Genomic DNA, 21,648 nt, shown 5'->3' on the forward strand with positions numbered 1-21,648 from the left:
CAATGAACACCTTGCAAATATATAGCCAGTGATCCAACGCTCACAGATTATAGTTTATATAAGTTGTGCTATTGAAATGATTGATTAGTGTAATCATCAAAAAGTTAATGTTAAGTTTTACAAAAATGATTAACTCAGTGCTTCAGTGCTGAGGAAAATCGACTAAATGTGAATTCGGTATTCTCCGAACATGATGTACAGTACATAGACTTTCGTTGATGTCTCTGTTGTCTTCTGCAGTCCTGCAGGTGTGGCCCAATGACAATGAATTGCCCATTTGAATGCAGCCATACAGCGGTGGAGTGGCCAAGTGGTTAAAGATAAGCGCTGGCAACTGAAAGGTTGTAGGTTCAAACAATACAATCCATGAACTACCACCACTGTGTCCTGGTCTGGGGCAACACAATTTACCATGGGGACTGTCCCTGAATTAAGTGTAACTTTGGATAAAAGCCTCCGTTAAATGACAAGACAGCAAACCAAGGACTGTGGGACAAAATGAGGGAAATGGTTTGTTTAGGTTTAAGAAAATGGACTACAGTAATATTTACAAGAAAAAGACGCCTTTGATGAGAAGCAGCAGCCAAATTACAGGTGAAGATTAGCTGCCGTGTAATTAAGTCTGCAGCGCCTCCTAGTGACCTTAGAACGACATTGCAACAAACATTTTTTTTAACCGAAAGTCAACATGATGGCCTACAATAGTCAATATATGCTTTATTTTAAGAATTTCAATTGCAAACATGTATTCAACACAATTCTCATCTTTATAAATATTAATTTAATGTGCTTCTCAATGTAAATACAAGCAATACCAATGCTATCATATCAAAAGGCATATAAATATAGGCTATGTAAATGTACAACAAAATCATATATGTAAATGTACAACAAAAACAATCATTAAAAACAACAATCAACTTAACTAATTAATTACTAGCTATTAATTACACAATGTAATTAAATTACTATAGACCTACTAATTAGGCTACTCTCTATAAATTGCATTATTACTTTCTAAGTCCCATATCAACATTGAGTAGTTGAACAAATACAAGAATAGATATGAAACTGCTATTTTAATTATTTCAAATAAATAATGAATAATTCTTGAGCTTTCCAAAGTATTTAAAGAGTTACATAAAAATATAGGCAACATTTTAACGTTAGACGTTAAATCCACTATTGTTTTATATAGGCCTAAAATTGTTCTAGTCTAAACAGTATTTAGTGCAATTACATCAGAAGTAACTGTGATTAAATTACAGAAAAGAGTAATCCCTTAAATTACTTTTTCAAGGGAAAATAATTAAATTACAGTAATTGATAGTAGATGATAATGCATTACACCCAACACTGATTAGGATTATGTTTATTTATGATGATTATTATTAATAGTCTTTTTTAATTCCCAGAGTATCACCCTCTCATACCAGGATTTCTTTTTTTTTTTTATTATTCTCTGCATTTCTCTTTAGCTCTCGTTTCCTAATCTAGGTTTTAATTTATCCTTTGGATAAAAGCGCCTGCTAAATGCATAAATATAATACAACGTAAATAGCATCAACAAGCGACAAGCAATATGTGTGTGTGTGTGTGTGTGTGTGTGTTGAGCAGGAAGCCCCGCCTACATCACATCTCATTGGACCAATGTGCAGATCCTAATGTATATTAATTACCAAACATGGAGAGTGATTACGTAAAGTTTACAAGAGGATATTACATGATAAACCATTAAAAGCATACCCTATAGAGAAGCATCACAGAAGTCATAAACATACAAGGTATGTGTGCTTAGTTTTTAGAGCGATAAAGTGCGCGAACAGAGAGGATTGTTCTGATTGGCCGTGTTTTGTGATTGATTGTGTCGTGTGGCAAAAAAATAAATTAAAAAAAATAATATAAAAAAAAATATATATATGTATATCTGTCATCCCTTTTCATTAGACATCCATCACTTCAGTTGCTCTGGTCTGATCTGTTGCAAAGAGGGAAAATAAATAAAATAATCAATAAAATTAACAACCACAAATACAGCAAGACATATTTATTGTCATTAATGATCTTATCATATCCTAGTCCATTTTGACTGCTGATTTTAGGTTTTGCTATGTTTCTTCCTTTTCTCATATAGGCTATTTATAAAATGATATATAATCTCTTATCCTACCATGCAGATGAATGATCATTGTTCGCTCCATAAGACCCTGATTCTGATGCTTCTGTGGCTGAAAAGGTTTGATTCCCAAAGCCTCTGTCTATGGATCCTGCAATAATATAGTTCATATTTTCAATTATAATACGTCACATCATTTCTAATGCTTGAGAGTCTGAGCATGCGTATAGCAACAATATGACATCATACCTCTGGATGAAAAATCAAAGACGACATCATCAAAAAACGATAACCTCCTTTTTCTTGACGCTCTGTTGAAATTAGATTATTGAGTTATTTGTTTAGATTTTTTGTCATCTTTGAATGCTTAAGTCACAGAAAAAGTTATACAGACCTCTTTGCCCTGTAGAACACCACAACCATCACAACGGCAACAATGATAAGTAGAGCAAAAGCTGCTAAACTGCCGAAGAGAACTGCGTAGAAACCAGCCTCTCTGCTGTAAAGCTCACAGTGCTTTCCATGGTACTTCTCAAAGTAAGATCTGTCACACCTGGACAATTGGCAAAATGAGGAGGGGATGTCACTAAGAAAGTATTTCTTAGGGTACGTTTACACAACAATTATGTACTTTGGGGGCTGTTTACATGACACTGTTTTCAACCAAAAAATGGACAACTTTTTTTTAATGCGTTTTTGACGTTCACTTACACAACGGCATTTTGGAATCCTGAAAATGCAAACGTTTGATAATCTGTTTTAAAGTGCAAGTTTTTGAGAACAATACTGTAATCATGCCTGTGTAAACTAGAAAAACGTGAATTTGTGAAAACGTGACGTCATGTGCATGCATATTATGTGTTCAGTAATAGACCTTATGCGCCAGAGAAACGAGGGCGCCGCCATCTTTAGAATATTGTCTTTTAACTTCCGTTTTTGCGGTCGCTCTGTATATCTCTATGGCGCTGCTGTCCAGGAGTAATTCGCTTTTGAAGTGGATTTACTTAAAGGTATAGCGGAGGATCTTTCCGAATTTTAGATAAGACCCGCCCTCTCCACTTTTTGAATAAGTTTGATTGATTCACCAGAATGATTGACAATTAGGAGGACCAATAGTATAGGTGATCCACCCGGAAGTAAAAAATCCTCCGCTATACCTTTAATGTAAAGTTAACGAAAGTTATCATGAGAATTGTAATGTTTAAAGCAGATGACTTAACAAATGTCAGTAGACCGGGAAGATTTTAAAACGAGCCGTTCATTAATATACATGCAGAATCGCTGTGAAAATACAGACCGGAAGTCAAAAGACAACGAGCGCAGCGCTGAAAAGGGGCGGGGTTACATAAGGTCTATAGGCGTGCACGAGTACTTGACAACCAATACTACAATGGCAGACTACAGGACTGCGCTTTTGCTGCTCAAGATACTGAGTTTATTAACGCTTCTCCAGTGTAGACTTACTGCACCTCTACTACGACCAATGGATACGCACTATTTACATAAGCCAAATTCTAACACCGTAAACTAATTCTAATTCCGACCATGTCAACTACTGGCCTGGCATACATAATACAGCGCTTTTAGTCGTTTTCGTTTTGACCACGTTGTCGTCTGTACAGAAAACTTTTAAAAAACGCAAAGGAAAAACTTTTCTGTTTTTAAGTACATCGCTGTTCCGTAAACCTAAAAACTGAAAAGTTTTTTCTTTGCGTTTTTGAAAAGTTTCGCTTTCAAGTTTTTCGCTGTCAAAACGATACGAAACCGACTAAAAAAGCTGTATTTTGCTGCCAGGCCAGTAGATGTCACTTTGTAAAAAATTAAAAATAAACACTATACGCACTCGATTTTTTGACATTATTGTAGTTTACACGGAGATGATAATGGTATCGTTTTCAAAAACCTGCAATTTAAACTAGTTTTCAAAAGTTTGTGTTTTCAGGCCCCCAAAATGCTGTTATTGAGTAAAAGAACAGCCAAAGCATTGCATACAAAGTTTGTGAAAAAAAACCCCTAAATTCCTGAAAACATTGCATTTTGCAGACATTTCATTTTTGCCCATCAGATTAAAATGTGTGATATTTTTTTAATTGCTTATTTAAATATGAGGTTAACAAATTTGTTTACCGAGGTGGTACTAAAAAAGTACCAGGTACTAGGTACTGTACACAGTGGAAACCCCCCAAAAAGTGAGCCCTACCTAGCAGTACCATGCAGTGCAAAAGCCCCAATAGTGATTCGGGATAAGACAAAAACATGGTTTGGAAGATGGGTTCATGATGTACTCGCTCATTTAATAAATATTGAGCAAAAAATAAAGTTAAAGGTAAATATCCTTTGATTACCTGAAGACTGTGCAGTTTGTAATTATTAGAATTTGCATTGAAGCACTTACTTGCACCGTGGTCCTTCTATTGCATTTTGGCATTCACCATGTTGATTGCAGAAGTTAGTATTATTTGTGCATGGTCCCACACATACCCATTCTCCATTTACAACCTCCTCCGTGAAGTTTGCAAAATTCTCAGTGCAGTTCACAAATGGTTTTAGATCTGTAATATCTGCACATGACAAAGATAAAAAAAGGTGATATGCAAATTAAAGATCTCAATAAATGAATACAAAAGACATCTGGAGCTATATTACAAAAACATTAGATATACTGTAATAGTAGTCCGTGTGTCCCTTAAAGGAGGTCTACCTTGTTTTTTACTAAAATATGTTAAATGATGATATCTTATCTGTTTTTAAAATAAAAAAAGTAACTTACCCAATATTACAGGTTCCTCCGTGGCAATTTGGTCACGTTCGATGGAAACATTACCGAGAGCTGCGCTGAGATTGTCCAGTGAATTTGAGTCATTAAATATTTTTACCAGATCGTCTTCCAGATTTTCGTTTAGATCATTTATTTGTGTGTTGTTGTTGGGATAGTTATATTCTGAAACACTTTCAGCAACGACACTTCCTTGCCTTAAAAAAGTACATGCCACATATTAATATAATTTTGCTTTGCAAATATTTGTAAATGTATGAAATTCAAGATTAATTAACTTACCTTAGCCTAAGAATGCGCACGTCTTTGAAGTTTTCATTTGCTCTTTTGCACAGGACTGTAAGCTGTTAAAAAAACAAAAAAAACGTTTTTTTTTTCCAGCATATAAATATTTATACAATATATTTAGCAAATAATAACTTATGCAATTAACTAAATTTATTAAAGATTTATTGCAGTATTGCAAGAAAATTTATCCATCTAATGTGATTTCAGCCCTGGTCTGTTCTGTCAAATAAAAAATTAAATGCAAATAATGTTCATATATTTTTTCTTTGATTTATTTTTTATTTAAGTTTGACTTAAGAGTCTGAATACTTTTAGGTCCACTGTATCAACACATTTTTTTTTTTTTTTTTTTACAAAATTTGTGAGCTTTAAATTACTTCAGGAAAAGGAACTAGAAAATATACCTCTTGTTTTAAGATGGAAATTAGATTTTTTGATTGGGCAGAGTTCAAATCTTCATAATCAGGAAGATAGTCCATCAAAATTCGAAGAGAGATATTTGCCTTCAATGTGGGTATTCCTCCAGCTGCAATAAAATAATAGATTTAGAAACATTAGAAAGACTTACATATTTGAACATGAGGGACATAAGTGAGCTGCAAATTCAAACTATTGTGCTAAATATTTTGTAATGAAAGAACTTTCAGGACATCAAGTATGTCTGTGGGTTGTGTGACATTTTAGCTCTAAAACTAACTTTACTGTCAGATGAACAACTTATTGGCTAGAAGTATCTTAGGGGCTGATTTTCTATTGATTCAATACCCACAAGTACAGTGAAATAATTATTTACAACGAATGTGGAAAATAAGAAAGGAAATAGAGAACACCAATAACAAGTGTAATAATTATAATATAAGAAATGTATGATAAAAACTTACACAAAGTAGGCTTAGAGTCATGTGCGAATTCGCAAGATTCTCCATAAGTGGGAGGTTGGCATTTACATTCACATTTCTTAGAATCTTTATTGTATACGCATGGATATCCATTACAACTGCATTGACAGTTTTGAGTTGTTGAAACTGTACTTAAAGGTGTGGATGAAGAAGGTTTTGTTGAAGTTGATGTTGATATTGATGTTGATGTTGATGTTGATGTTGATGTTGATGTTGATGTTGATGTTGAAGTTGAAGTTTTCTGTGTACTCGATTGAGCAGGGGACAAAGTTTCAAGTGTGGGGCTTGACTGAGATGAAGTAGAAATGCTAAACGTTTGGGCTGTAGCCGTTGAAGGAATTTCAATGCTTGAAGTTGAAATAGTGGTTTGTGTCTGCTGGCTTGTTTTTTCTGCAGGGCTTGGAGAGGGATTTGATGGGGTGAATGCTGAAGCACTCAGACCTTCTGTGATAGAAGAAGATGAAGAGACAAATGTACTTGATATCATATTTGTTACTGTTGGGCCAGTTTCAGTTGAAGATAATGTAGTTTCCAGAGTTGAACCACTTTTACTTGTGGACAATTCTAATGTGGTTGTGCTCATAGGGGACACAGCTGTTGTAAATGATGTTTGAGTTGACTGTTGGCTTGTTGTTTGTTCTACAGTAGCTGAAGTCAGTTCTGATGTACTTTCTGTTGTAGAAGATGGTGAAGATGGCGAGGTACCTGTTGTGGATATTGTAGTTTCCAATGTTGAACCACTTTCACTTGTAGATGATTCTAATGTGGTTGTGCTCATAGGGGACATAGCTGTTGTGAATGTTGAGTAATCTGTCGTTGTAGGTTCTGTTTCTGTGCTAGAAGTATCTGGAGTGGTTTGTGTCTGCTTGCTTGTTGTTTGTTCTACAGTAGCTGAAGATATTTCTGTTGTAGATGAAGTCAGTTCTGATGTACTTTCTGTTGTAGAAGATAGTGAAGATGGAGAGGTACCTGTTGTGGATATTGTAGTTTCCATTGTTGAACCACTTTCACTAGTAGATGATTCTAATGTTGTTATGCTCACAGGGGACATAGCTGTTGTAAATGTTGAGTAAGCTGTCGTTGTAGGTTCTGTTTCTGTGCTAGAAGTATCTGGAGTAGTTTGTGTCTGCTTGCTTGTTGTTTGTTCTACACCAGCTGAAATTATTTCTGTTGTAGATGAAGTCAGTTCTGATGTACTTTCTGTTGTAGAAGATGGTGAAGATGGAGAGGTACCTGTTGTGGATATTGTAGTTTCCAGTGTTGAACCACTTTCACTTGTAGATGATTCTAATGTGGTTGTGCTAATAGGGGACATAGCTGTTGTAAATGTTGAGTACGCTGTCGTTGAAGGTTCTGTTTCCGTGCTAGAAGTATCTGGAGTGCTTTGTGTCTGCTTGCTTGTTGTTTGTTCTACAGTAGCTGAAGATATTTCTGTAGTAGATGAAGTCAATTCTGATATACTTTCTGTTGTAGAAGATGGTGAAGATGGAGAGGTACCTGTTGTGGATATTGTAGTTTCCCTGGTTGAACCACTTTCACTTGTAGATGATTCTAATGTGGTTGTGCTCATAGGGGACATAGCTGTTGTGAATGTTGAGTAAGCTGTCGTTGTAGGTTCTGTTTCTGTGCTAGAAGTATCTGGAGTGGTTTGTGTCTGCTTGCTTGTTGTTTGTTCTACACTAGCTGAAGATATTTCTGTTGTAGATGAAGTCAATTCTGATGTACTTTCTGTTGTAGAAGATGGAGAGGTACCTGTTGTGGATATTGTAGTTTCCATTGTTGAACCACTTTCACTTGTAGATGATTCTAATGTGGTTGTGCTCATAGGGGACAAAGCTGTTGTAAATGTTGAGTAAGCTGTCGTTGTAGATTCTGTTTCTGTGCTAGAAGTATCTGGAGTGGTTTGTGTCTGCTTGCTTGTTGTTTGTTCTACAGTAGCTGAAGATATTTCTGTAGTAGATGAAGTCAATTCTGATATACTTTCTGTTGTAGAAGATGGTGAAGATGGAGAGGTACCTGTTGTGGATATTGTAGTTTCCCTGGTTGAACCACTTTCACTTGTAGATGATTCTAATGTGGTTGTGCTCATAGGGGACATAGCTGTTGTAAATGTTGAGTAAGCTGTCGTTGTAGGTTCTGTTTCTGTGCTAGAAGTATCTGGAGTGGTTTGTGTCTGCTTGCTTGTTGTTTGTTCTACAGTAGCTGAAGATATTTCTGTAGTAGATGAAGTCAATTCTGATGTGCTTTCTGTTGTAGAAGATGGTGAAGGTGGAGAGGTACCTGTTGTGGATATTGTAGTTTCCAGTGTTGAACCACTTTCACTTGTAGATGATTCTAATGTGGTTGTGCTCATAGGGGACATAGCTGTTGTAAATGTTGAGTAAGCTGTCGTTGTAGATTCTGTTTCTGTGCTAGAAGTATCTGGAGTGGTTTGTGTCTGCTTGCTTGTTGTTTGTTCTACAGTAGCTGAAGATATTTCTGTTGTAGATGAAGTCAATTCTGAAGTACTTTCTGTTGTAGAAGATGGAGAGGTACCTGTTGTGGATATTGTAGTTTCCATTGTTGAACCACTTTCACTTGTAGATGATTCTAATGTGGTTGTGCTCATAGGGGACATAGCTGTTGTAAATGTTGAGTAAGCTGTCGTTGTAGGTTCTGTTTCTGTGCTAGAAGTATCTGGAGTGGTTTGTGTCTGCTTGCTTGTTGTTTGTTCTACAGTAGCTGAAGATATTTCTGTTGTAGATGAAGTAAATTCTGATGTACTTTCTGTTGTAGAAGATGGTGAAGATGGAGAGGTACCTGTTGTGGATATTGTAGTTTCCAGTGTTGAACCACTTTCACTTGTAGATGATTCTAATGTGGTTGTGCTCATAGGGGACATAGCTGTTGTGAATGTTGAGTAATCTGTCGTTGTAGGTTCTGTTTCTGTGCTAGAAGTATCTGGAGTGGTTTGTGTCTGCTTGCTTGTTGTTTGTTCTACAGTAGCTGAAGATATTTCTGTTGTAGATGAAGTCAGTTCTGATGTACTTTCTGTTGTAGAAGATAGTGAAGATGGAGAGGTACCTGTTGTGGATATTGTAGTTTCCATTGTTGAACCACTTTCACTAGTAGATGATTCTAATGTGGTTATGCTCACAGGGGACATAGCTGTTGTAAATGTTGAGTAAGCTGTCGTTGTAGGTTCTGTTTCTGTGCTAGAAGTATCTGGAGTAGTTTGTGTCTGCTTGCTTGTTGTTTGTTCTACACCAGCTGAAATTATTTCTGTTGTAGATGAAGTCAGTTCTGATGTACTTTCTGTTGTAGAAGATGGTGAAGATGGAGAGGTACCTGTTGTGGATATTGTAGTTTCCAGTGTTGAACCACTTTCACTTGTAGATGATTCTAATGTGGTTGTGCTAATAGGGGACATAGCTGTTGTAAATGTTGAGTACGCCGTCGTTGAAGGTTCTGTTTCCGTGCTAGAAGTATCTGGAGTGGTTTGTGTCTGCTTGCTTGTTGTTTGTTCTACAGTAGCTGAAGATATTTCTGTTGTAGATGAAGTCAATTCTGATGTACTTTCTGTTGTAGAAGATGGAGAGGTACCTGTTGTGGATATTGTAGTTTCCATTGTTGAACCACTTTCACTTGTAGATGATTCTAATGTGGTTGTGCTCATAGGGGACATAGCTGTTGTAAATGTTGAGTAAGCTGTCGTTGTAGATTCTGTTTCTGTGCTAGAAGTATCTGGAGTGGTTTGTGTCTGCTTGCTTGTTGTTTGTTCTACAGTAGCTGAAGATATTTCTGTAGTAGATGAAGTCAATTCTGATATACTTTCTGTTGTAGAAGATGGTGAAGATGGAGAGGTACCTGTTGTGGATATTGTAGTTTCCCTGGTTGAACCACTTTCACTTGTAGATGATTCTAATGTGGTTGTGCTCATAGGGGACATAGCTGTTGTGAATGTTGAGTAAGCTGTCGTTGTAGGTTCTGTTTCTGTGCTAGAAGTATCTGGAGTGGTTTGTGTCTGCTTGCTTGTTGTTTGTTCTACACTAGCTGAAGATATTTCTGTTGTAGATGAAGTCAATTCTGATGTACTTTCTGTTGTAGAAGATGGAGAGGTACCTGTTGTGGATATTGTAGTTTCCATTGTTGAACCACTTTCACTTGTAGATGATTCTAATGTGGTTGTGCTCATAGGGGACATAGCTGTTGTAAATGTTGAGTAAGCTGTCGTTGTAGATTCTGTTTCTGTGCTAGAAGTATCTGGAGTGGTTTGTGTCTGCTTGCTTGTTGTTTGTTCTACAGTAGCTGAAGATATTTCTGTAGTAGATGAAGTCAATTCTGATGTACTTTCTGTTGTAGAAGATGGTGAAGGTGGAGAGGTACCTGTTGTGGATATTGTAGTTTCCCTGGTTGAACCACTTTCACTTGTAGATGATTCTAATGTGGTTGTGCTCATAGGGGACATAGCTGTTGTAAATGTTGAGTAAGCTGTCGTTGTAGGTTCTGTTTCTGTGCTAGAAGTATCTGGAGTGGTTTGTGTCTGCTTGCTTGTTGTTTGTTCTACAGTAGCTGAAGATATTTCTGTAGTAGATGAAGTCAATTCTGATATACTTTCTGTTGTAGAAGATGGTGAAGATGGAGAGGTACCTGTTGTGGATATTGTAGTTTCCCTGGTTGAACCACTTTCACTTGTAGATGATTCTAATGTGGTTGTGCTCATAGGGGACATAGCTGTTGTAAATGTTGAGTAAGCTGTCGTTGTAGGTTCTGTTTCTGTGCTAGAAGTATCTGGAGTGGTTTGTGTCTGCTTGCTTGTTGTTTGTTCTACAGTAGCTGAAGATATTTCTGTAGTAGATGAAGTCAATTCTGATGTGCTTTCTGTTGTAGAAGATGGTGAAGGTGGAGAGGTACCTGTTGTGGATATTGTAGTTTCCAGTGTTGAACCACTTTCACTTGTAGATGATTCTAATGTGGTTGTGCTCATAGGGGACATAGCTGTTGTAAATGTTGAGTAAGCTGTCGTTGTAGATTCTGTTTCTGTGCTAGAAGTATCTGGAGTGGTTTGTGTCTGCTTGCTTGTTGTTTGTTCTACAGTAGCTGAAGATATTTCTGTTGTAGATGAAGTCAATTCTGAAGTACTTTCTGTTGTAGAAGATGGAGAGGTACCTGTTGTGGATATTGTAGTTTCCATTGTTGAACCACTTTCACTTGTAGATGATTCTAATGTGGTTGTGCTCATAGGGGACATAGCTGTTGTAAATGTTGAGTAAGCTGTCGTTGTAGGTTCTGTTTCTGTGCTAGAAGTATCTGGAGTGGTTTGTGTCTGCTTGCTTGTTGTTTGTTCTACAGTAGCTGAAGATATTTCTGTTGTAGATGAAGTAAATTCTGATGTACTTTCTGTTGTAGAAGATGGTGAAGATGGAGAGGTACCTGTTGTGGATATTGTAGTTTCCAGTGTTGAACCACTTTCACTTGTAGATGATTCTAATGTGGTTGTGCTCATAGGGGACATAGCTGTTGTAAACGTTGAATAAGCTGTTGTTGTAGGTTCTGTTTCTGTGCTAGAAGTATCTGGAGTGGTTTGTGTCTGCTTGCTTGTTGTTTGTTCTACACTAGCTGAAGATATTTCTGTTGTAGATGAAGTCAATTCTGATGTACTTTCTGTTGTAGAAGATGGAGAGGTACCTGTTGTGGATATTGTAGTTTCCATTGTTGAACCACTTTCACTTGTAGATGATTCTAATGTGGTTGTGCTCATAGGGGACATAGCTGTTGTAAATGTTGAGTAAGCTGTCGTTGTAGGTTCTGTTTCTGTGCTAGAAGTATCTGGAGTGGTTTGTGTCTGCTTGCTTGTTGTTTGTTCTACACTAGCTGAAGATATTTCTGTTGTAGATGAAGTCAATTCTGATGTACTTTCTGTTGTAGAAGATGGAGAGGTACCTGTTGTGGATATTGTAGTTTCCATTGTTGAACCACTTTCACTTGTAGATGATTCTAATGTGGTTGTGCTCATAGGGGACATAGCTGTTGTAAATGTTGAGTAAGCTGTCGTTGTAGGTTCTGTTTCTGTGCTAGAAGTATCTGGAGTGGTTTGTGTCTGCTTGCTTGTTGTTTGTTCTACAGTAGCTGAAGATATTTCTGTTGTAGATGAAGTCAGTTCTGATGTACTTTCTGTTGTAGAAGATGGTGAAGATGGAGAGGTACCTGTTGTGGATATTGTAGTTTCCAGTGTGGAACCACTTTCACTTGTAGATGATTCTAATGTGGTTGTGCTCATAGGGGACATAGCTGTTGTAAATGTTGAGTAAGCTGTCGTTGTAGATTCTGTTTCTGTGCTAGAAGTATCTGGAGTGGTTTGTGTCTGCTTGCTTGTTGTTTGTTCTACACTAGCTGAAGATATTTCTGTTGTAGATGAAGTCAATTCTGATGTGCTTTCTGTTGTAGAAGATGGTGAAGGTGGAGAGGTACCTGTTGTGGATACTGTAGTTTCCATTGTTGAACCACTTTCACTTGTAGATGATTCTAATGTGGTTGTGCTCATAGGGGACATAGCTGTTGTAAATGTTGAGTAAGCTGTCGTTGTAGATTCTGTTTCTGTGCTAGAAGTATCTGGAGTGGTTTGTGTCTGCTTGCTTGTTGTTTGTTCTACACTAGCTGAAGATATTTCTGTTGTAGATGACGTCAGTTCTGATGTACTTTCTGTTGTAGAAGATGGTGAAGATGGAGAGGTACCTGTTGTGGATACTGTAGTTTCCATTGTTGAACCACTTTCACTTGTAGATGATTCTAATGTGGTTGTGCTCATAGGGGACATAGCTGTTGTAAATGTTGAGTAAGCTGTCGTTGTAGATTCTGTTTCTGTGCTAGAAGTATCTGGAGTGGTTTGTGTCTGCTTGCTTGTTGTTTGTTCTACACTAGCTGAAGATATTTCTGTTGTAGATGACGTCAGTTCTGATTTACTTTCTGTTGTAGAAGATGGTGAAGATGGAGAGGTAGCTGTTGTGGATATTGTAGTTTCCAGTGTTGAACCACTTTCACTTGTAGATGATTCTAATGTGGTTGTGCTCATAGGGGACATAGCTGTTGTAAATGTTGAGTAAGCTGTCGTTGTAGGTTCTGTTTCTGTGCTAGAAGTATCTGGAGTAGTTTGTGTCTGCTTGCTTGTTGTTTGTTCTACAGTAGCTGAAGATATTTCTGTAGTAGATGAAGTCAATTCTGATGTACTTTCTGTTGTAGAAGATGGAGAGGTACCTGTTGTGGATATTGTAGTTTCCATTGTTGAACCACTTTCACTTGTAGATGATTCTAATGTGGTTGTGCTCATAGGGGACATAGCTGTTGTAAATGTTGAGTAAGCTGTCGTTGTAGATTCTGTTTCTGTGCTAGAAGTATCTGGAGTGGTTTGTGTCTGCTTGCTTGTTGTTTGTTCTACAGTAGCTGAAGATATTTCTGTTGTAGATGAAGTCAATTCTGAAGTACTTTCTGTTGTAGAAGATGGAGAGGTACCTGTTGTGGATATTGTAGTTTCTAGTGTTGAACCACTTTCACTTGTAGATAATTCTAATGTGGTTGTGCTCATAGGGGACATAGCTGTTGTAAATGTTGAGTAAGCTGTCGTTGTAGGTTCTGTTTCTGTGCTAGAAGTATCTGGAGTGGTTTGTGTCTGCTTGCTTGTTGTTTGTTCTACACTAGCTGAAGATATTTCTGTTGTAGATGAAGTCAATTCTGATGTACTTTCTGTTGTAGAAGATGGAGAGGTACCTGTTGTGGATATTGTAGTTTCCATTGTTGAACCACTTTCACTTGTAGATGATTCTAATGTGGTTGTGCTCATAGGGGACATAGCTGTTGTAAATGTTGAGTAAGCTGTCGTTGTAGGTTCTGTTTCTGTGCTAGAAGTATCCAGAGTGGTTTGTGTCTGCTTGCTTGTTGTTTGTTCTACAGTAGCTGAAGATATTTCTGTTGTAGATGAAGTCAATTCTGATGTGCTTTCTGTTGTAGAAGATGGTGAAGGTGGAGAGGTACCTGTTGTGGATACTGTAGTTTCCATTGTTGAACCACTTTCACTTGTAGATGATTCTAATGTGGTTGTGCTCTTAGGGGACATAGCTGTTGTAAATGTTGAGTAAGCTGTCGTTGTAGATTCTGTTTCTGTGCTAGAAGTATCTGGAGTGGTTTGTGTCTGCTTGCTTGTTGTTTGTTCTACAGTAGCTGAAGATATTTCTGTTGTAGATGAAGTCAATTCTGATGTACTTTCTGTTGTAGAAGATGGAGAGGTACCTGTTGTGGATATTGTAGTTTCCATTGTTGAAGCACTTTCACTAGTAGATGATTCTAATGTGGTTGTGCTCATAGGGGACATAGCTGTTGTAAATGTTGAGTAAGCTGTCGTTGTAGATTCTGTTTCTGTGCTAGAAGTATCTGGAGTGGTTTGTGTCTGCTTGCTTGTTGTTTGTTCTACAGTAGCTGAAGATATTTCTGTTGTAGATGAAGTCAATTCTGATGTACTTTCTGTTGTAGAAGATGGAGAGGTACCTGTTGTGGATATTGTAGTTTCCATTGTTGAAGCACTTTCACTAGTAGATGATTCTAATGTGGTTGTGCTCATAGGGGACATAGCTGTTGTAAATGTTGAGTAAGCTGTCGTTGTAGATTCTGTTTCTGTGCTAGAAGTATCTGGAGTGGTTTGTGTCTGCTTGCTTGTTGTTTGTTCTACAGTAGCTGAAGATATTTCTGTTGTAGATGAAGTCAAATCTGATGTACTTTCTGTTGTAGAAGATGGAGAGGTACCTGTTGTGGATATTGTAGTTTCCATTGTTGAAGCACTTTCACTAGTAGATGATTCTAATGTGGTTGTGCTCATAGGGGACATAGCTGTTGTAAATGTTGAGTAAGCTGTCGTTGTAGATTCTGTTTCTGTGCTAGAAGTATCTGGAGTGGTTTGTGTCTGCTTGCTTGTTGTTTGTTCTACACTAGCTGAAGATATTTCTGTTGTAGATGAAGTCAATTCTGATGTACTTTCTGTTGTAGAAGATGGTGAAGATGGAGAGGTACCTGTTGTGGATATTGTAGTTTCCAGTGTGGAACCACTTTCACTTGTAGATGATTCTAATGTGGTTGTGCTCATAGGGGACATAGCTGTTGTAAATGTTGAGTAAGCTGTCGTTGTAGATTCTGTTTCTGTGCTAGAAGTATCTGGAGTGGTTTGTGTCTGCTTGCTTGTTGTTTGTTCTACAGTAGCTGAAGATATTTCTGTTGTAGATGAAGTCAATTCTGATGTGCTTTCTGTTGTAGAAGATGGTGAAGGTGGAGAGGTACCTGTTGTGGATACTGTAGTTTCCATTGTTGAACCACTTTCACTTGTAGATGATTCTAATGTGGTTGTGCTCTTAGGGGACATAGCTGTTGTAAATGTTGAGTAAGCTGTCGTTGTAGATTCTGTTTCTGTGCTAGAAGTATCTGGAGTGGTTTGTGTCTGCTTGCTTGTTGTTTGTTCTACAGTAGCTGAAGATATTTCTGTTGTAGATGAAGTCAATTCTGAAGTACTTTCTGTTGTAGAAGATGGAGAGGTACCTGTTGTGGATATTGTAGTTTCCATTGTTGAACCACTTTCACTTGTAGATGATTCTAATGTGGTTGTGCTCATAGGGGACATAGCTGTTGTAAATGTTGAGTAAGCTGTCGTTGTAGGTTCTGTTTCTGTGCTAGAAGTATCTGGAGTGGTTTGTGTCTGCTTGCTTGTTGTTTGTTCTACAGTAGCTGAAGATATTTCTGTTGTAGATGAAGTAAATTCTGATGTACTTTCTGTTGTAGAAGATGGTGAAGATGGAGAGGTACCTGTTGTGGATATTGTAGTTTCCAGTGTTGAACCACTTTCACTTGTAGATGATTCTAATGTGGTTGTGCTCATAGGGGACATAGCTGTTGTAAATGTTGAGTAAGCTGTCGTTGTAGGTTCTGTTTCTGTGCTAGAAGTATCTGGAGTAGTTTGTGTCTGCTTGCTTGTTGTTTGTTCTACAGTAGCTGAAGATATTTCTGTAGTAGATGAAGTCAATTCTGATGTACTTTCTGTTGTAGAAGATGGAGAGGTACCTGTTGTGGATATTGTAGTTTCCATTGTTGAACCACTTTCACTTGTAGATGATTCTAATGTGGTTGTGCTCATAGGGGACATAGCTGTTGTAAATGTTGAGTAAGCTGTCGTTGTAGATTCTGTTTCTGTGCTAGAAGTATCTGGAGTGGTTTGTGTCTGCTTGCTTGTTGTTTGTTCTACAGTAGCTGAAGATATTTCTGTTGTAGATGAAGTCAATTCTGAAGTACTTTCTGTTGTAGAAGATGGAGAGGTACCTGTTGTGGATATTGTAGTTTCTAGTGTTGAACCACTTTCACTTGTAGATAATTCTAATGTGGTTGTGCTCATAGGGGACATAGCTGTTGTAAATGTTGAGTAAGCTGTCGTTGTAGGTTCTGTTTCTGTGCTAGAAGTATCTGGAGTGGTTTGTGTCTGCTTGCTTGTTGTTTGTTCTACACTAGCTGAAGATATTTCTGTTGTAGATGAAGTCAATTCTGATGTACTTTCTGTTGTAGAAGATGGAGAGGTACCTGTTGTGGATATTGTAGTTTCCATTGTTGAACCACTTTCACTTGTAGATGATTCTAATGTGGTTGTGCTCATAGGGGACATAGCTGTTGTAAATGTTGAGTAAGCTGTCGTTGTAGGTTCTGTTTCTGTGCTAGAAGTATCCAGAGTGGTTTGTGTCTGCTTGCTTGTTGTTTGTTCTACAGTAGCTGAAGATATTTCTGTTGTAGATGAAGTCAATTCTGATGTGCTTTCTGTTGTAGAAGATGGTGAAGGTGGAGAGGTACCTGTTGTGGATACTGTAGTTTCCATTGTTGAACCACTTTCACTTGTAGATGATTCTAATGTGGTTGTGCTCTTAGGGGACATAGCTGTTGTAAATGTTGAGTAAGCTGTCGTTGTAGATTCTGTTTCTGTGCTAGAAGTATCTGGAGTGGTTTGTGTCTGCTTGCTTGTTGTTTGTTCTACAGTAGCTGAAGATATTTCTGTTGTAGATGAAGTCAATTCTGATGTACTTTCTGTTGTAGAAGATGGAGAGGTACCTGTTGTGGATATTGTAGTTTCCATTGTTGAAGCACTTTCACTAGTAGATGATTCTAATGTGGTTGTGCTCATAGGGGACATAGCTGTTGTAAATGTTGAGTAAGCTGTCGTTGTAGATTCTGTTTCTGTGCTAGAAGTATCTGGAGTGGTTTGTGTCTGCTTGCTTGTTGTTTGTTCTACAGTAGCTGAAGATATTTCTGTTGTAGATGAAGTCAATTCTGATGTACTTTCTGTTGTAGAAGATGGAGAGGTACCTGTTGTGGATATTGTAGTTTCCATTGTTGAAGCACTTTCACTAGTAGATGATTCTAATGTGGTTGTGCTCATAGGGGACATAGCTGTTGTAAATGTTGAGTAAGCTGTCGTTGTAGATTCTGTTTCTGTGCTAGAAGTATCTGGAGTGGTTTGTGTCTGCTTGCTTGTTGTTTGTTCTACAGTAGCTGAAGATATTTCTGTTGTAGATGAAGTCAAATCTGATGTACTTTCTGTTGTAGAAGATGGAGAGGTACCTGTTGTGGATATTGTAGTTTCCATTGTTGAAGCACTTTCACTAGTAGATGATTCTAATGTGGTTGTGCTCATAGGGGACATAGCTGTTGTAAATGTTGAGTAAGCTGTCGTTGTAGATTCTGTTTCTGTGCTAGAAGTATCTGGAGTGGTTTGTGTCTGCTTGCTTGTTGTTTGTTCTACACTAGCTGAAGATATTTCTGTTGTAGATGAAGTCAATTCTGATGTACTTTCTGTTGTAGAAGATGGTGAAGATGGAGAGGTACCTGTTGTGGATATTGTAGTTTCCAGTGTGGAACCACTTTCACTTGTAGATGATTCTAATGTGGTTGTGCTCATAGGGGACATAGCTGTTGTAAATGTTGAGTAAGCTGTCGTTGTAGATTCTGTTTCTGTGCTAGAAGTATCTGGAGTGGTTTGTGTCTGCTTGCTTGTTGTTTGTTCTACAGTAGCTGAAGATATTTCTGTTGTAGATGAAGTCAATTCTGATGTGCTTTCTGTTGTAGAAGATGGTGAAGGTGGAGAGGTACCTGTTGTGGATACTGTAGTTTCCATTGTTGAACCACTTTCACTTGTAGATGATTCTAATGTGGTTGTGCTCTTAGGGGACATAGCTGTTGTAAATGTTGAGTAAGCTGTCGTTGTAGATTCTGTTTCTGTGCTAGAAGTATCTGGAGTGGTTTGTGTCTGCTTGCTTGTTGTTTGTTCTACAGTAGCTGAAGATATTTCTGTTGTAGATGAAGTCAATTCTGAAGTACTTTCTGTTGTAGAAGATGGAGAGGTACCTGTTGTGGATATTGTAGTTTCCATTGTTGAACCACTTTCACTTGTAGATGATTCTAATGTGGTTGTGCTCATAGGGGACATAGCTGTTGTAAATGTTGAGTAAGCTGTCGTTGTAGGTTCTGTTTCTGTGCTAGAAGTATCTGGAGTGGTTTGTGTCTGCTTGCTTGTTGTTTGTTCTACAGTAGCTGAAGATATTTCTGTTGTAGATGAAGTAAATTCTGATGTACTTTCTGTTGTAGAAGATGGTGAAGATGGAGAGGTACCTGTTGTGGATATTGTAGTTTCCAGTGTTGAACCACTTTCACTTGTAGATGATTCTAATGTGGTTGTGCTCATAGGGGACATAGCTGTTGTAAACGTTGAATAAGCTGTTGTTGTAGGTTCTGTTTCTGTGCTAGAAGTATCTGGAGTGGTTTGTGTCTGCTTGCTTGTTGTTTGTTCTACACTAGCTGAAGATATTTCTGTTGTAGATGAAGTCAATTCTGATGTACTTTCTGTTGTAGAAGATGGAGAGGTACCTGTTGTGGATATTGTAGTTTCCATTGTTGAACCACTTTCACTTGTAGATGATTCTAATGTGGTTGTGCTCATAGGGGACATAGCTGTTGTAAATGTTGAGTAAGCTGTCGTTGTAGGTTCTGTTTCTGTGCTAGAAGTATCTGGAGTGGTTTGTGTCTGCTTGCTTGTTGTTTGTTCTACACTAGCTGAAGATATTTCTGTTGTAGATGAAGTCAATTCTGATGTACTTTCTGTTGTAGAAGATGGTGAAGGTGGAGAGGTACCTGTTGTGGATATTGTAGTTTCCATTGTTGAACCACTTTCACTTGTAGATGATTCTAATGTGGTTGTGCTCATAGGGGACATAGCTGTTGTAAATGTTGAGTAAGCTGTCGTTGTAGGTTCTGTTTCTGTGCTAGAAGTATCTGGAGTGGTTTGTGTCTGCTTGCTTGTTGTTTGTTCTACAGTAGCTGAAGATATTTCTGTTGTAGATGAAGTCAGTTCTGATGTACTTTCTGTTGTAGAAGATGGTGAAGATGGAGAGGTACCTGTTGTGGATATTGTAGTTTCCAGTGTGGAACCACTTTCACTTGTAGATGATTCTAATGTGGTTGTGCTCATAGGGGACATAGCTGTTGTAAATGTTGAGTAAGCTGTCGTTGTAGATTCTGTTTCTGTGCTAGAAGTATCTGGAGTGGTTTGTGTCTGCTTGCTTGTTGTTTGTTCTACACTAGCTGAAGATATTTCTGTTGTAGATGAAGTCAATTCTGATGTGCTTTCTGTTGTAGAAGATGGTGAAGGTGGAGAGGTACCTGTTGTGGATATTGTAGTTTCCAGTGTGGAACCACTTTCACTTGTAGATGATTCTAATGTGGTTGTGCTCATAGGGGACATAGCTGTTGTAAATGTTGAGTAAGCTGTCGTTGTAGATTCTGTTTCTGTGCTAGAAGTATCTGGAGTGGTTTGTGTCTGCTTGCTTGTTGTTTGTTCTACACTAGCTGAAGATATTTCTGTTGTAGATGAAGTCAATTCTGATGTACTTTCTGTTGTAGAAGATGGAGAGGTACCTGTTGTGGATATTGTAGTTTCCATTGTTGAACCACTTTCACTTGTAGATGATTCTAATGTGGTTGTGCTCATAGGGGACATAGCTGTTGTAAATGTTGAGTAAGCTGTCGTTGTAGATTCTGTTTCTGTGCTAGAAGTATCTGGAGTGGTTTGTGTCTGCTTGCTTGTTGTTTGTTCTACAGTAGCTGAAGATATTTCTGTTGTAGATGAAGTCAATTCTGAAGTACTTTCTGTTGTAGAAGATGGAGAGGTACCTGTTGTGGATATTGTAGTTTCTAGTGTTGAACCACTTTCACTTGTAGATAATTCTAATGTGGTTGTGCTCATCGGGGACATAGCTGTTGTAAATGTTGAGTAAGCTGTCGTTGTAGATTCTGTTTCTGTGCTAGAAGTATCTGGAGTGGTTTGTGTCTGCTTGCTTGTTGTTTGTTCTACAGTAGCTGAAGATATTTCTGTTGTAGATGAAGTCAATTCTGATGTACTTTCTGTTGTAGAAGATGGAGAGGTACCTGTTGTGGATATTGTAGTTTCCATTGTTGAAGCACTTTCACTTGTAGATGATTCTAATGTTGTTGTGCTCATAGGGGACATAGCTGTTGTAAATGTTGAGTAAACTGTCGTTGTAGGTTCTGTTTCTGTGCTAGACGTATCTGGAGTGGTTTGTGTCTGCTTGCTTGTTGTTTGTTCTACACCAGCTGAAATTATTTCTGTTGTAGATGAAGTCAGTTCTGATTTACTTTCTGTTGTAGAAGATGGTGAAGATGGAGAGGTACCTGTTGTGGATATTGTAGTTTCCAGTGTTGAACCACTTTCACTTGTAGATGATTCTAATGTGGTTGTGCTCATAGGGGACATAGCTGTTGTAAACGTTGAATAAGCTGTCGTTGTAGGTTCTGTTTCTGTGCTAGAAGTATCTGGAGTGGTTTGTGTCTGCTTGCTTGTTGTTTGTTCTACACTAGCTGAAGATATTTCTGTTGTAGATGAAGTCAATTCTGATGTACTTTCTGTTGTAGAAGATGGAGAGGTACCTGTTGTGGATATTGTAGTTTCCATTGTTGAACCACTTTCACTTGTAGATGATTCTAATGTGGTTGTGCTCATAGGGGACATAGCTGTTGTAAATGTTGAGTAAGCTGTCGTTGTAGGTTCTGTTTCTGTGCTAGAAGTATCTGGAGTGGTTTGTGTCTGCTTGCTTGTTGTTTGTTCTACACTAGCTGAAGATATTTCTGTTGTAGATGAAGTCAATTCTGATGTGCTTTCTGTTGTAGAAGATGGTGAAGGTGGAGAGGTACCTGTTGTGGATACTGTAGTTTCCATTGTTGAACCACTTTCACTTGTAGATGATTCTAATGTGGTTGTGCTCATAGGGGACATAGCTGTTGTAAATGTTGAGTAAGCTGTCGTTGTAGGTTCTGTTTCTGTGCTAGAAGTATCCAGAGTGGTTTGTGTCTGCTTGCTTGTTGTTTGTTCTACAGTAGCTGAAGATATTTCTGTTGTAGATGAAGTCAATTCTGATGTGCTTTCTGTTGTAGAAGATGGTGAAGGTGGAGAGGTACCTGTTGTGGATACTGTAGTTTCCATTGTTGAACCACTTTCACTTGTAGAT

General features: G+C 37.9%; 1 protein-coding gene across 2 annotated transcripts; it reads right to left on the minus strand.

Annotated features, from left to right (window-relative positions):
* Positions 1-767: 767 nt before the first annotated feature.
* On the minus strand, positions 768-19,793 carry LOC311282450 (uncharacterized protein). 2 transcript variants are annotated; one of them, XM_084396239.1, is made up of 9 exons: positions 6,062-19,793; positions 5,585-5,706; positions 5,175-5,236; positions 4,887-5,089; positions 4,512-4,677; positions 2,511-2,669; positions 2,366-2,427; positions 2,171-2,267; positions 768-1,978 (listed from the first exon to the last, which is right to left on the minus strand). In XM_084396239.1, coding segments are annotated over exons 1-9 (14,415 nt in total). In that variant the 5' UTR covers positions 19,605-19,793; the 3' UTR covers positions 768-1,977. The 2 variants fall into 2 exon arrangements, with proteins under 2 accessions (XP_084252365.1, XP_084252364.1); XM_084396238.1 differs by lacking the exon at positions 768-1,978 and having other exon boundaries at positions 2,064-2,267.
* Between the last annotated feature and the right edge of the window lie 1,855 nt (positions 19,794-21,648).

The sequence above is a fragment of the Rutilus rutilus genome (genome assembly GCF_951802725.1).
Source record: "Rutilus rutilus genome assembly, chromosome: 22".
In the NCBI taxonomy this organism is placed as follows: domain Eukaryota; kingdom Metazoa; phylum Chordata; class Actinopteri; order Cypriniformes; family Leuciscidae; genus Rutilus; species Rutilus rutilus.